This window comes from Anthonomus grandis, chromosome 5 (genome assembly GCF_022605725.1).
Source record: "Anthonomus grandis grandis chromosome 5, icAntGran1.3, whole genome shotgun sequence".
Taxonomy (NCBI): Eukaryota; Metazoa; Arthropoda; class Insecta; order Coleoptera; family Curculionidae; genus Anthonomus; species Anthonomus grandis.
In genome coordinates, this window is record NC_065550.1 from 33894964 (window position 1) to 33907386 (window position 12423).

General features: G+C 28.9%; 1 protein-coding gene across 1 annotated transcript; it reads left to right on the forward strand.

Annotated features, from left to right (window-relative positions):
• Nucleotides 1-233: 233 nt before the first annotated feature.
• LOC126736558 (insulin-like growth factor-binding protein complex acid labile subunit) lies at nt 234-6909 on the forward strand. The gene is made up of 3 exons (XM_050440958.1): nt 234-375; nt 5344-5695; nt 5751-6909. The coding sequence occupies exons 1-3, from the start codon at nt 358-360 to the stop codon at nt 6863-6865; spliced, it is 1485 nt and encodes a 494-aa protein (XP_050296915.1). The 5' UTR covers nt 234-357; the 3' UTR covers nt 6866-6909.
• Nucleotides 6910-12423: the final 5514 nt, after the last annotated feature.

Consider the following 12423-nt stretch of genomic DNA (forward strand, 5'->3'; position numbering starts at 1 on the left):
TTTTCTTTACAATTTATACGTAGAAACCCCTAGTTTTTTAAAGATGTTTCGTAATAAAAAAACGTGAAAACTCTATACACGTATTGTTTTTATTTCAAACATAAAAATCTGTTTTTATTATTGTAAACCTTCGTATATGCACGAGAGGAGATAAGACGTCTTCAGGCTCGTGTCACTATATGGTACGAACCTCACGATAAGAAAATGTATTGACGATAAATCTTTAATATTAATAAATAATTAATGTTGTTATCTCTTAAATGGATTTTATAGAGTTCAGTTAATAAGTGACCGTCAATCTAAATACTTCTTTGTTAAGTTTAAATTTTGGATTTTTTTTTTTTTTTTGAGATCATCATGGATTTGAGGAGTTTTGTAAGTAAATATTTATTTCATTTTTAGATTTTCTTCTGTGATTTTTGGTCCAGTGAAATAAATGCAAAAAAAGCAATTTTTTCAGACAGTTAAAGTATTTTTGAGGAACACTATTTTTTTTATTCTTTAATTTTCTTAATTTGTTTAGGCAGTAATTTGTAAGAAATACCCTCTATTTGACTCCCAATACTAAGAAAACCGAGATAAAATGTAACTCCTTGGAAATGAATTTAAGAAGAAATGTCTTATCATAATTCTTTGAACAACAAGTGGAATAAGCCAACAAACAATTTTTATCGCTTGTTTTGGCTTAGAGAATATACATTTTATCATGTTTATTTAGTGAACAGTAAAATTACATAAAAACATGCATTATGGTCATTAAGTGAGTTTTTAAGCCATAAACTCCTGGACTAATAAACGTTGCAAAAAAAATCAGTTTGAAGTTTAAATAAAGAAAAAAGCATCATTTGCAGTCGTATCAAGTTCAGCAGGAATTCGTGTCAGAAGATAATAACCCGGAAACCAATATATGCAGGATTTTATCTTTAAATGACGAAATATGAGTTTCTTTTTTAATTTATTGTATATATAGAAGGAGATGCAACGAAAGAGTTAAATAACTGTATTTTTTTCAGGGCAAAAAAGGGCGTTTAGAGCAGGATAATCATTCAATCACCTCAATTGACTTAAGCTTTTTTTTATTTTGGAAATTCTATGGAGTCACTCAAATAAAAGTGACTTTATTGTAGGCATTTGGATTTTTTTAAAATTTTTTAAATCCTTTCAAAATTTTGTATTTCTTTTTTTTTGAGTTTTTTTCTTAAATACTCAATAATTTTTTATATTTTTCTATTATTAGTGACATGAAATTTTTATTCCAGTCATCTAGAATACTCAACTCGTCCACAAGTTTTGATTTTTATATTTTAATTTTTGTGTGACTCTTTATTTCAAATTAATATCAATCATATAATGTTTAGTCCGCACATTTGGAATATTTTAAACTGACTTAAATTCCGCTAAAAATTCTATACAATTTTTTTTATTTTAAATTTAATTGAAGTTTTATTCCAGGCATTTGGAATAATTTAAAAAAAAATTCTCGTCATAAACTCGTTTTATTCAAGAAATTTAAAACACTCAAATCTGCCTCATATATTTTAATTTTTTTATTTAACTTCACATGAAAAATTGTTTATTTAATTTAATTGAGTTTTTATTTGAGGCATTTAAAATAATTTAAAAAAAAACTCATTTAAACTAAATTTGGTTTATTCAAGAAATTTGAAATAGTCAAATATGCCTCAAATAATTCAAGATTTTTATTTAATTTCACATGAAAAATTGTTTATTTAATTTAATTGAGTTTTTAATCCAGGCATTTAAAATAATTAAAAAAAAATAAACTCATTTAAACTAAATTTGGTTTATTCAAGAAATTTGGAATAGTCAAATATGCCTCAAATAATTCAAGATTTTTAATTAATTTTACATGAAAAATTGTTTATTTAATTTAATTGAGTTTTAATTCCAGACATTTAAAATCATTAAAAAAAAATTAAAGTCATTTAAACTAAATTTGGTTTATTCAAGAAATTTGGAATAGTCAAATATGCCTCAAATAATTCAAGATTTTTATTTAATTTCACATGAAAAATTGTTTATTTAATTTAATTGGGTTTTTATTCCAGGCATTTAAAATCATTAAAAAAAAATTAAACTCATTTAAACTAAATTTGGTTTATTCAAGAAATTTGGAATAGTCAAATATGCCTCAAATAATTCAAGATTTTTATTTAATTTCACATGAAAAATTGTTTATTTAATTTAATTGAGTTTTTATTCCAGGCATTTAAAATCATTTAAAAAAAATAAACTAATTTAAACTGAATTTATTTGTTTATTTAAGAAATTTGGAATAGTCAAATATGCCTCAAATAATTCAAGATTTTTATTTAATTTCACATGAAAAATTGCTTATTTAATTTAATTGAGTTTTTATTCCAGGGATTTAAAATCATTAAAAAAAAATAAACTAATTTAAACTAAATTTGGTTTATTCAAGAAATTTGGAATAGTCAAATATGCCTCAAATAATGCAACATTTTTATTTAATTGCACATGAAAAACGTTCAAAATATTTAAAAATACCCCTGATGTTCAAAGATTTTTTTTTCATTTTTATTGACATAACCTTCTTATTTAGGACATTTGCAAGATTTTTAAGTGTCTTCAATTCCTCAAAATTCTTCATGAATTTTTAATTTTTATTTTATTATAGGTGAATTCTAGCATTCTTTTAAATACCCCACATATCTTCAAAAAAAAAATCTTCAAAATTTGACATAAAAACATTAATCCAGGCATTCCAAAAAATCTAATAAACTGAGATATTTATTCCGGGCATTTAGAATTTCTCTAAACGGCCTGAAATTCCACAAAATCCAAAAAAAATATTATTTTACATTCTAGTGACTCCGTGCATTTGCAATTTTTTTAATACCCTATATGTATCAAAATTTTTTGATCTAAATTTCAAGTTTCTTAAAAACCCTTAAAAAAAATCTTCCAATATTTTTTAAAATTGAGTAATTTTTTTAAATAACCCAAATACCCCGAAATCATTTCCTTTTATTTTATTCCAAGCTTTTGGAATAATAATCACGCATGCCTTTTTTATTTTAATATATATTCTAATCTATCAAAGTTCTCTATAATACTCTTCAAAAAATTTTCTGAAATTAATTTTTTTTAATTTTAAATATTCTATGCCACTCGATCGAATTTTTATATCGGCCTTTGGAAATTATTAAAATACCTCAACGGCCCTGTTTATTCCAGGCATTTGAAGCTTTCTTAAATATTTTTTTATATAATTTCAGGCCTTTGGAAAACTCTAGGAGATTTTTAGTTGATTTTGGAAAAACTTCAGTAATCCATGAATTACTTAAAAAATTTGTAATACTTGTAAAAAATTTGTAAAATGCAAAGTTTTTCCAGCCATTTGCTGGGGTCCTAAGATTCTTTAAACTAAATGACAAAATCAAATTTACAATTTTTTTTTAATTCCTAAAACATTTTAAAATTCTTTCAAATTTTATTTTTTTAATTTTCTATACTTTATTTGTATCAGACATTTGGAATATTTTAAAATGGCTAAAACTCCATGAAATTCTATAAAAATTTTTGATTTTTTATTTTAGTGAATTTCTAGTCTAGGCATTTGCGATTTTTTAAGTTCCTCGTGTATTTTAAAATGTGACGTCAAAATTGCGTTTCGGGAATTTGGAATAGTTTTAAAAAAACTTTAAAAAATATTTTAAAAACCTTCCACTCAAAATCTGCTCTATGATTAAAATTAGTAGACTAAAATTTTAATTTTGGGCATTTGGAATAGCCAAAAATACCTCAAAATATACTAAAACTTTCTAAAATATTGGATTTCACATTTTTGAGTTTTTTCAATATTGGGCATTTAATTTTTTTTAATTCTTTAAATATTTCAATATTCTCATTTTAATTTTTTTTCCTTTACAAAAAAATTATTTCAACTGTTTGGAATATTTAAAAAATATTTCAAGTATTTAAAAGTCTCTATAACAATTTAAATTTTATAAGTTTTTATTGACATTCCAGGCATTTAGAATATTTCAAACAACGCTATGCTTCAAACAACAAACAAAAAATCCTTCCAAAAATGTCGACTTTTTTATTTGAAATTTTACTCACTATCTATTTTAGGCATTTGGAATTTTTTTAAATACCCCCGCTTTTTTTAAATTTTGACTGACTTCGTAATGCTTTAATTTTTAGTCAAAATGAATAATTTAAGATTGAGTGGTAAACATATTAAACTTCAAGCATTTGGAATATTTAAAAACTCTTTATAATTTTTTTTAATTAAGTAATTTTTTATTTCAGATATTAGGAATTTTCTAAAACAACCTAAATATTTAAAAATCCATTTTTTTTTAAATTTGAGGAACATAAAATGTTTGTTATAGACTTTTGGAATAACAAAGCCAACCCCAAAATAGTCAAATTATTTTTAAATTTTTGATTTTTTTGAAATATTTAGTAGCATAAAATTGGGATTCCAGATATTTGGAATATTTTAAAATTTCTCCAATTCCAGATCAATGTTTTTTATTTATTTTAAATGTTAATGACCCGATGTATATTTCAAAATTCTTCGATAAGAATTGGCATAAGAAGTTTTTTCTAGGCATTTGGAATAATTTTATAAAACTTCCCTATCAAAAAGTAATATAAATATTTATTCAGCATATTTGAAATACTTCAAAATATCTTAAATTCCTCAAAAGAACCTTCCAATACGTTTGTTCCTTTGTTAAATTGAATGACTTTATTATTCCAGGTATTTGGAGCTTTCTAAAATAACCAAATTATTGCAAAATTATTTTTTTATTCCATGTATAATTAAATAATAATCCCAAATACCTGATATATTTTAATTTTTAATCTAATTTATTAGAATTCTCTAAATTACCTCAGAAGCTCAAAAAAATTGGGTAACATTGATTTTTCAATCCAAGCATTTGCTCTTTTGCATTCCATTTTTTAATTAAGTGGCCTAAAATAATTATTTCAGGACTTTGGAATTCGTTGAAATATTCCACTTAAAACGTTTGTTTTTTTTTTAATATAATTTCACGTATTTGAAAAACTTTAAGATACTTTTGGGTAACTCTGGAAAAACTTCAGTTATTTATAAATTAATTAAAGAATTAAGAATGACTTGAAATATTTTAGAATATATTTGAAAATTTTTAAAATAACGTAATTTTAACTGAAAAATCCCCGTTTACAAAAAAAACCTGTGAATTTCTTAAAATATTAAAAAAAAAATAAGTCTCATTAAGCCAACTAAAACGAACTCAACTTGAAGACTTAAAAGACCCAAAAATGGCCCAAAAACTTCGTAATTTTTCACTTTTATTCCAGATAAACCTTCTCCGGATCCTCCCGCTCCTATTCACATTATCCCTCGCCGAAGAACCAATGAAATGCACCTACGGAGAACGCGGATCCTTGACCGCGACCTGCGTGAACGCCATTCCCAGTTTCTTCAAATCCACCGCCTACAAGTTCGACCATCTGGATGAAACGTTACGATGCATCAATTGCAACTTAAAAGTGATCGAGCCGCACACCTTCGATATCTCTGGAAATCTCATTAAGGAGCTGGACTTGAACCGCTCGAATATCCAGGTTTTAAAGGAGAAAGCGTTCATGGGGCTGATTTTCTTGCAAAAGCTGAATCTGGCTGATAATTTAATTGAGACTATTGAACCCGGTGAGTAGGTCATAGTAAGCATCCTGAAACTAATTAATCTACATCGTTTTCACAGGTACATTTAACGGAACAAAAAAAATCGTAACTCTGGATATTTCCGGTAATAACATTCACACTTTGACCGCATCCGGATTTGCCGAGCTGATCGCGTTAGAAGAGCTCATCCTCCATTCAAACCGCATTAAAACCGTCGATCCGGGCTCCTTTAACGGATTAAGTAAACTGAGAATCCTGGATTTAAGCTCCAACCAGTTCATATCCAACTTAAATAAGTCAGTGGGGGATCTCCACACCCTGGAACTCCTAAATTTGCATTTGAACAGCTTGGCGAGCCTGGATCCGAACGAGTTTTTCGACTTGATTAACTTGAAGGAGTTGGATTTGAGTTCTAATCAGTTAAACGAGGATTTGGTGATCACTATGACCCCCGAAAACACCCTTAGGAGGTTAATTCTGGATAATAATAATTTTAAAACGCTCGGGTTCGCTTTGCATAATTTAAATGCCCTGGAAGAGTTGGATTTGAGCCATAACCAGATTGCTCAGGCGAACGGTCACTTGGCTGGACACTTATACAACCTGAGAATCTTACGGTTGGATTTTAATAATTTAACCATTATTAAAACCGGACAGTTTATAGGGTTTCCACAGTTAAGAGTGTTGAATGTGTCGCATAACGCTATTGTGGACGTGGAAACTACTGGGGTGTTTTCCTTGCAGAACGTCCATACTTTAGACTTGTCGTACAATAACATTTCTGATATAGATTATACGATTTTAACGTTCCGATTTCCTGCTTTAGTACATTTAAGGCTGGAAGGGAACGTGTTGCCGTGCGCCCTGGAAAAAGAGATGGAAGAAGCTTTTAAGGAGGATAATTTCAAGTATGTTTTGTACGATAGTCCGGAGCATAAGTGCGTCGATAAGTCTCCGAAAAGGAAACTTTACTCCGGTGAGTTTAAGAGCGAAACTCCTGATCCGGAAAGTACCGGTGGTACCTCCAGTACGGGGTTACACGCCTTCATTTTTGTACTATTATGGATCGTCATTATTGCAGTCGGGGTGCTTTATTATATACAGTATTTGTTTTATCGGGGTACCTTAGCACCCAGGCCCAAGAGGGTTGAGTCTACTGTAAGATTGATCTCTGCTGAAGGTGAACTAGTTTAGGTGTTAATAATAATGTGATAGTAAATAAATATGTTTTTAAAAAGTGTGAAATGTTTTCTTTTTTCTGTCACAGTAAGTGAGGTGGGTTTAGTACATATTTGACGTTCACGGGTTGTTATAGGGTGACACTTAAAGGGTGAACTGCTCAGGCCAAAATAATTACAAGAAATTGATTTTTGGGTTTTCCAGTGACTGCTATTTTAATGAAAGTTTCGTTCAACTTGAGACTCATCAGGTTAATGAGCTACCCAGAGAACACAGGATATACCAGAAACATACCATATATGATCCATGGACATTTATCGTACATTCTAGCGATTATTTTTGCACGCATGTGAAAGTTTTAGCTGTCGTAAAATAAAAAATCAAAATGTTTGACAGCAATGTTTTTGAGGCATATTTAAAAAAAAAACAGGAAAAATCTGCGAGCAGGAACAATAACTATATAAATACAATATGCAGAAAATAAATAATTTTAAATATCGTGTTTTTTAACTGTATATAAGTATTACATACAAATTATAAATAAAAACATACTAGCAGCTAACCATAACATTTCGTTTAAATATCTACAGATATTTTGCGAAAATATCTAAATTATGAATTTAAATTACCCGCCATAGAAGTGACATAGTTATCTTTTTATTATTGGTTAGAAAGTAAAAGACGCCAGATTTACGTTGGCAGCACTAGTGCAGTGTCCGTTTTTACCGGTTTAATGGCCGCTTTTGGGGTTATATTAGTATGACGTAATAGACCAGTAAGTGGGTACAAAAAAAGGTCTTTGGCGTGCAAAAGGTGGGGTAGGAATTATTTAGAAATATATTATTTATGAAAAGACCCTCTTCAAAAATCCAAATTTTCGACCTTGGGGGGGGACCGCGCGCGCCGCCATCTTGGATTATAGGTACAAAGAAACAGTTTTTTAACATTATCTCCGTAATTGTTCACCTTATAACAAAACATATTCTAAGCAAAGTTAACGACAATAAAATTTCTTATATTTTATGTATTACCAGTTTTTTTTTACGTTTAATATATAAAGAGTTAGACGGACACAAAGATGGTATTCTTAAAAAAATACTCAGAACTCGAGATTTTTCGTATTTATAAACGGGGTTTTTAAATTTTACAAAGTACAAAGTTAAATTAATTATATACCATAAGGGCAAATAGACAAATATATTATGTCATTTGAGACATTAAAGAAACTACTATTACAGTTAAGTAGGCTGAAGAAGATGCTGATGTTATGATTGTGAATACAGCGATTTCCTTAAGATCAACATTTGATGCAGTTTTCATCATCGGAGAAGACGTGGATCTTTTAGTTCTACTAACAGCGTTGATGTCGCCACATCTAGACAACATTTACTTTTGCAAATCTGGGAGAGGTAAAAATCCTGAAAGAGTGTACTCTGCAAAGGGCTTACAACAAAAAGAGGCAGCTGAGAACATTCTCTTCCTTCATGCGTTTAGTGGCTGTGACTTAACATCGTCCCTTTTTAACCAAGAAAAACTTAAATTTTTATCAATTATTCAAAAATACCCGAAACTCACTGGCATCATTGACGTCTTTAAACAACATGACGCCACACCAGCATGTATTAAGGAAAGAGGAGCACAGTTTCTTGTCGCTTTGTATGACGGTGACATGGAAAAAGAGACCCTAGAAGAACTTCGATACAAATTTTTTGTAAGATCATCCACAAAAAATAGATTTAATCTTGCCTCTCTACCACCAACTAGGAACGCCGCACGGTATCATTCATTTAGAACATACCATCAAGTTCAACAATGGTATGGAATCCAAAAAAAGGCAGACGACTGGGGATGGAAACCTGGTGCAAATGGTTTTTCTCCCGTAACTATGACAGAGGAATCAGCTCCAGAAATATTATTAAAAATTATTTCATGTCATTGTAAAAAAAGGTGCGGAGGAGCATGTAGCTGCAAAAAAGCTGGACTGAATTGCTCTATTATGTGTAGATTCTGTAATGGTCAGACATGCGACAATGCCACAGAGGTTCTCATCGACAGCGAGGACGAGGTTGAGAAACTATTATCAATTGAGAGCCCAATTATCCAAAGAACTGGTAATGACTTAAATGACGAAATTCAGGATGAAGACATAAATTAACCGTGACCATCTAAAAGAGAAACTGAAACGTAAATGAAAAGTGAAATATGTGGAGTAGGCCTACAGGGGACACCACGGTAAAAAAAACGCGCCGATTAGCTTTACCTCATGGTGGTGTGGAAATAAGCTTTCAGTTTGCATTGCAAACTGAGTATTGTTTTAATTTCGTGAGAGATATGTAATTAAATATGACATTTGATAAAATTACTGAAATAGCTAAAAACATATTTTTTAAAACTAAAAAATGGTTGTTTGAAATATTTTTTTAAAGAACTTCATGTTTGTGTCCGTGTAAATCTTTGTATATTAGAGGTATAAAAAAAGTGTAAATACATAAAATGTGGGAAATTTTGTTTTCTTTAATTTTGTTTATGTCATACTTTGTCGTAAAATTAACCATTACGGACATAATGCCAAAAAACCTTTTTTTGTATGTGTAATCCAAAATGGCGACGCGCGCGGTCTTCCCCCAAGGTCGAAATTTTGTATTTTTGGTCACAGTCTACCCGTAACTAACATATTCCAAAATAACTTCTACCCCACATTTGCAAGGTAAAAAGCCCTACTGCCTGGACTATAACAGCTTGCTGCAAATGTGTTTTAAGAAGAAAAAATATATATAGAATAGAAATATTGTTTAATATTTCACATTTCAACAACTCTGTAATTTCCATGTTTACGAATAAAATTAGTTGTAATAATTAAAAGGGCATAAGATCCATGTATGGCTTCTGCAGGTAGGTCACACTTTTTTATACCCCTTGTTCCAAGATTAATAAAAATATATTTATCCAATTTTGATTATGTATTATATATTATAAAACTATGCATAAAATACATTAAATGCTATTAACTAAATATTGATTTTTATTTTAATAAAATCTAAATCCCAAATATTGTTTTAAACGAAACATTCGTGGGACATTCCTACAGCAAATATATCACGTACTAAGAAAACGTACGACTCTATTTTACAATGTCGTAGATCATCAATCCGCATACATCTCTAAAGAAATAGGGTCATTGCTGGCATGTTTCTATTGTCGCAAGTAAATGTTTCTGGCATGTTTCTATTTTATTAGGGTAATGACTGTTTTAACGTTGATTGAAGAGGCGATCCCTTTTCAATCAACGGTTTTAACGTGTGATAAAGATAGAGCCACTAAAAGGAAGGTGCTAAATGGCAAAAAAGAGGTTTGCTGTTAGGTCTGAGGATGCCCAATGAGCTCGAAACTGATTGCTTGATATAAAAGTACATTAAAATTTAATAGACAAATTAAAGTTCTTAAAAATTAAACAATAAAATAAAAATATATGTAGAGGGTTCTAATTGAAGTAATAAAGGTGTTGCCAGTTATAATACGTGGAAGTGAGAAATATTTTCCTAAAATGTAGATTTTATAGTGTTTATAGATTTTGGACAACGTTGTCAAATTTCTTTATAGATAAGACTTACAAAAACACATTTGAAAGTTTTTTCAAAGTTCATCGCCTCTACGGCATTTACTGCCGAGAATATTTGAAATTTTTATTATTATGTAATATAATTTTATTGAAAATTTTATGAATATTTCTATAATTTCGTAAAACATTTTTCAAAGAATTATAAAGATATATTTTAACAATTAGTTAATAAAAGACCCAGCCGAAACTGTTTTAACTACCTTACTTAGTGAATTTTTGGCTTTGGTCTATTTATCAACCGTATATGGTCAAGGTATATTTATTAAGCTGTATAATATACGTATATTATTTACGGTTCTGTTTACAAAAAGAAAAAAATTTTGACATTCAAAAAAATTGACACATGATTTACAAATTTAGTTTTTGAACTCGATTAATACACCTCAAATATTTGATGACATTATTCTAAAAAAATCACTGCTTTTCGTTCAGCATATTATATAATCTAATAACGCTGTTTTTATACTAAATATTTATATATAAAATAATATCAAATTAAAATAAACAGTGTTAATAAATTAAATATTGAATATATATTTTCTACAAAATCATTGTTTTTCATCAACACAATCCTTACCCCCCCCACCCACCCCAAACATTTGCTCAGTGAGAAATTCTTTTGAAAATTCACCGTTTTTTATTTATAATATCCAATCTAAAAGCACTGTTTTTGTATGAAATATTTATTAATATACATATATATTTTGAAATCAAATTTAAATAAACTAACTATGTTATTAGAAAAGATATTAACGAGGAAATCAGTGGTTCATGCGTATTATTTTGGAAAACAATGATTTTTGAAAGGATTAAGGAAAAACAGTTTTTTGCAGAAAATTATTGTCTGAGAAAAAAATGCTTTTTAAGAAAATTATAGATGATAAAAAAAATCTATACTTTTCTCACATAATCTTAAGGTTTCGAGTAGAAAATTTATTTATTTTTTGTTCTAGACAAGTTTTCATTATCGAGGTTAAAAAATACAGTTTTAAGTTAAAACTATTGGTATCTTTATCAACCGTGTGACCATACACGGTATATTTATTAACGTGATATGCGACAAAATGACCCCGATCACATAATATATGCTGCTGTGTAGGATACGATATACATTTAATACATGTGTATATCGTGTAATAGTGGAATATCATCCACAAAGAGATCTAGAAAAAAAATTGGAAATACATTAACGTGTATGAAACAATAATTATACCGAATAAGATATACAAATAAAAAAAACTCAAGAATACAAATTTGCTCAAAACTTGCTCAAGGATTTAAAAAATAGTTGATTGTGATGATGATAAAATAAAGTGATTAAATAGTTTAATCATTTTTCAATAGTCATTGATTAAGGAAATTGAGAAAGTTGCATTATCACAGAGGTTGAGATTTACGTAACCTAAATTTGATAAAAAAAATTAATTAGTGCAAAAATGAAATGCGATAAAACAAGAATAATCTCCAAGCCATATTGTCATTCAAATAAATTCAATTTTTCAAATTAGAGTACCGATCCAGACAATTTGGGATTTTTTTTGAAATACCTATAAACGCATTTGATTCATCCATAAATTCAAGCAGTTGAAAATAAAGTATAATCCCAAACAAATTACTGGATCATTTTAGATGTTCTAAAAAATATTTCCTTTTTATAATACGCACTTAATATAATTAGTTTTTATTATATTGTAAGGAAACTTTAAAAAACAATAAGAATATAACATAGATACGACCCCATAAAACTGTAACGCGTAAGTATCGCCTCGTTGTGCAAATTGCCCCATAATTGCCCCGAAAGTCCTATTCTCGACGCCACTAATTATCGCCCCGAAAACCTGAAATATGTTTAGCTATAAATACCACGTCGGGCTATTAATCTTAATTAATTCCCCGGTCGTAAAGTTGTGTCGGAAAAACGCCACGCCCAGCACCTCCGCGATTGGTCTGGATA

What these genes read in the sequence shown, in the direction of transcription:
- LOC126736558 (XM_050440958.1), top strand. An exon ending in AATTGAGACTATTGAACCCG is followed by an intron (nt 5,696 to 5,750) that starts GTGAGTAGGTCA and finishes TCGTTTTCACAG; the next exon opens with GTACATTTAACGGAACAAAA.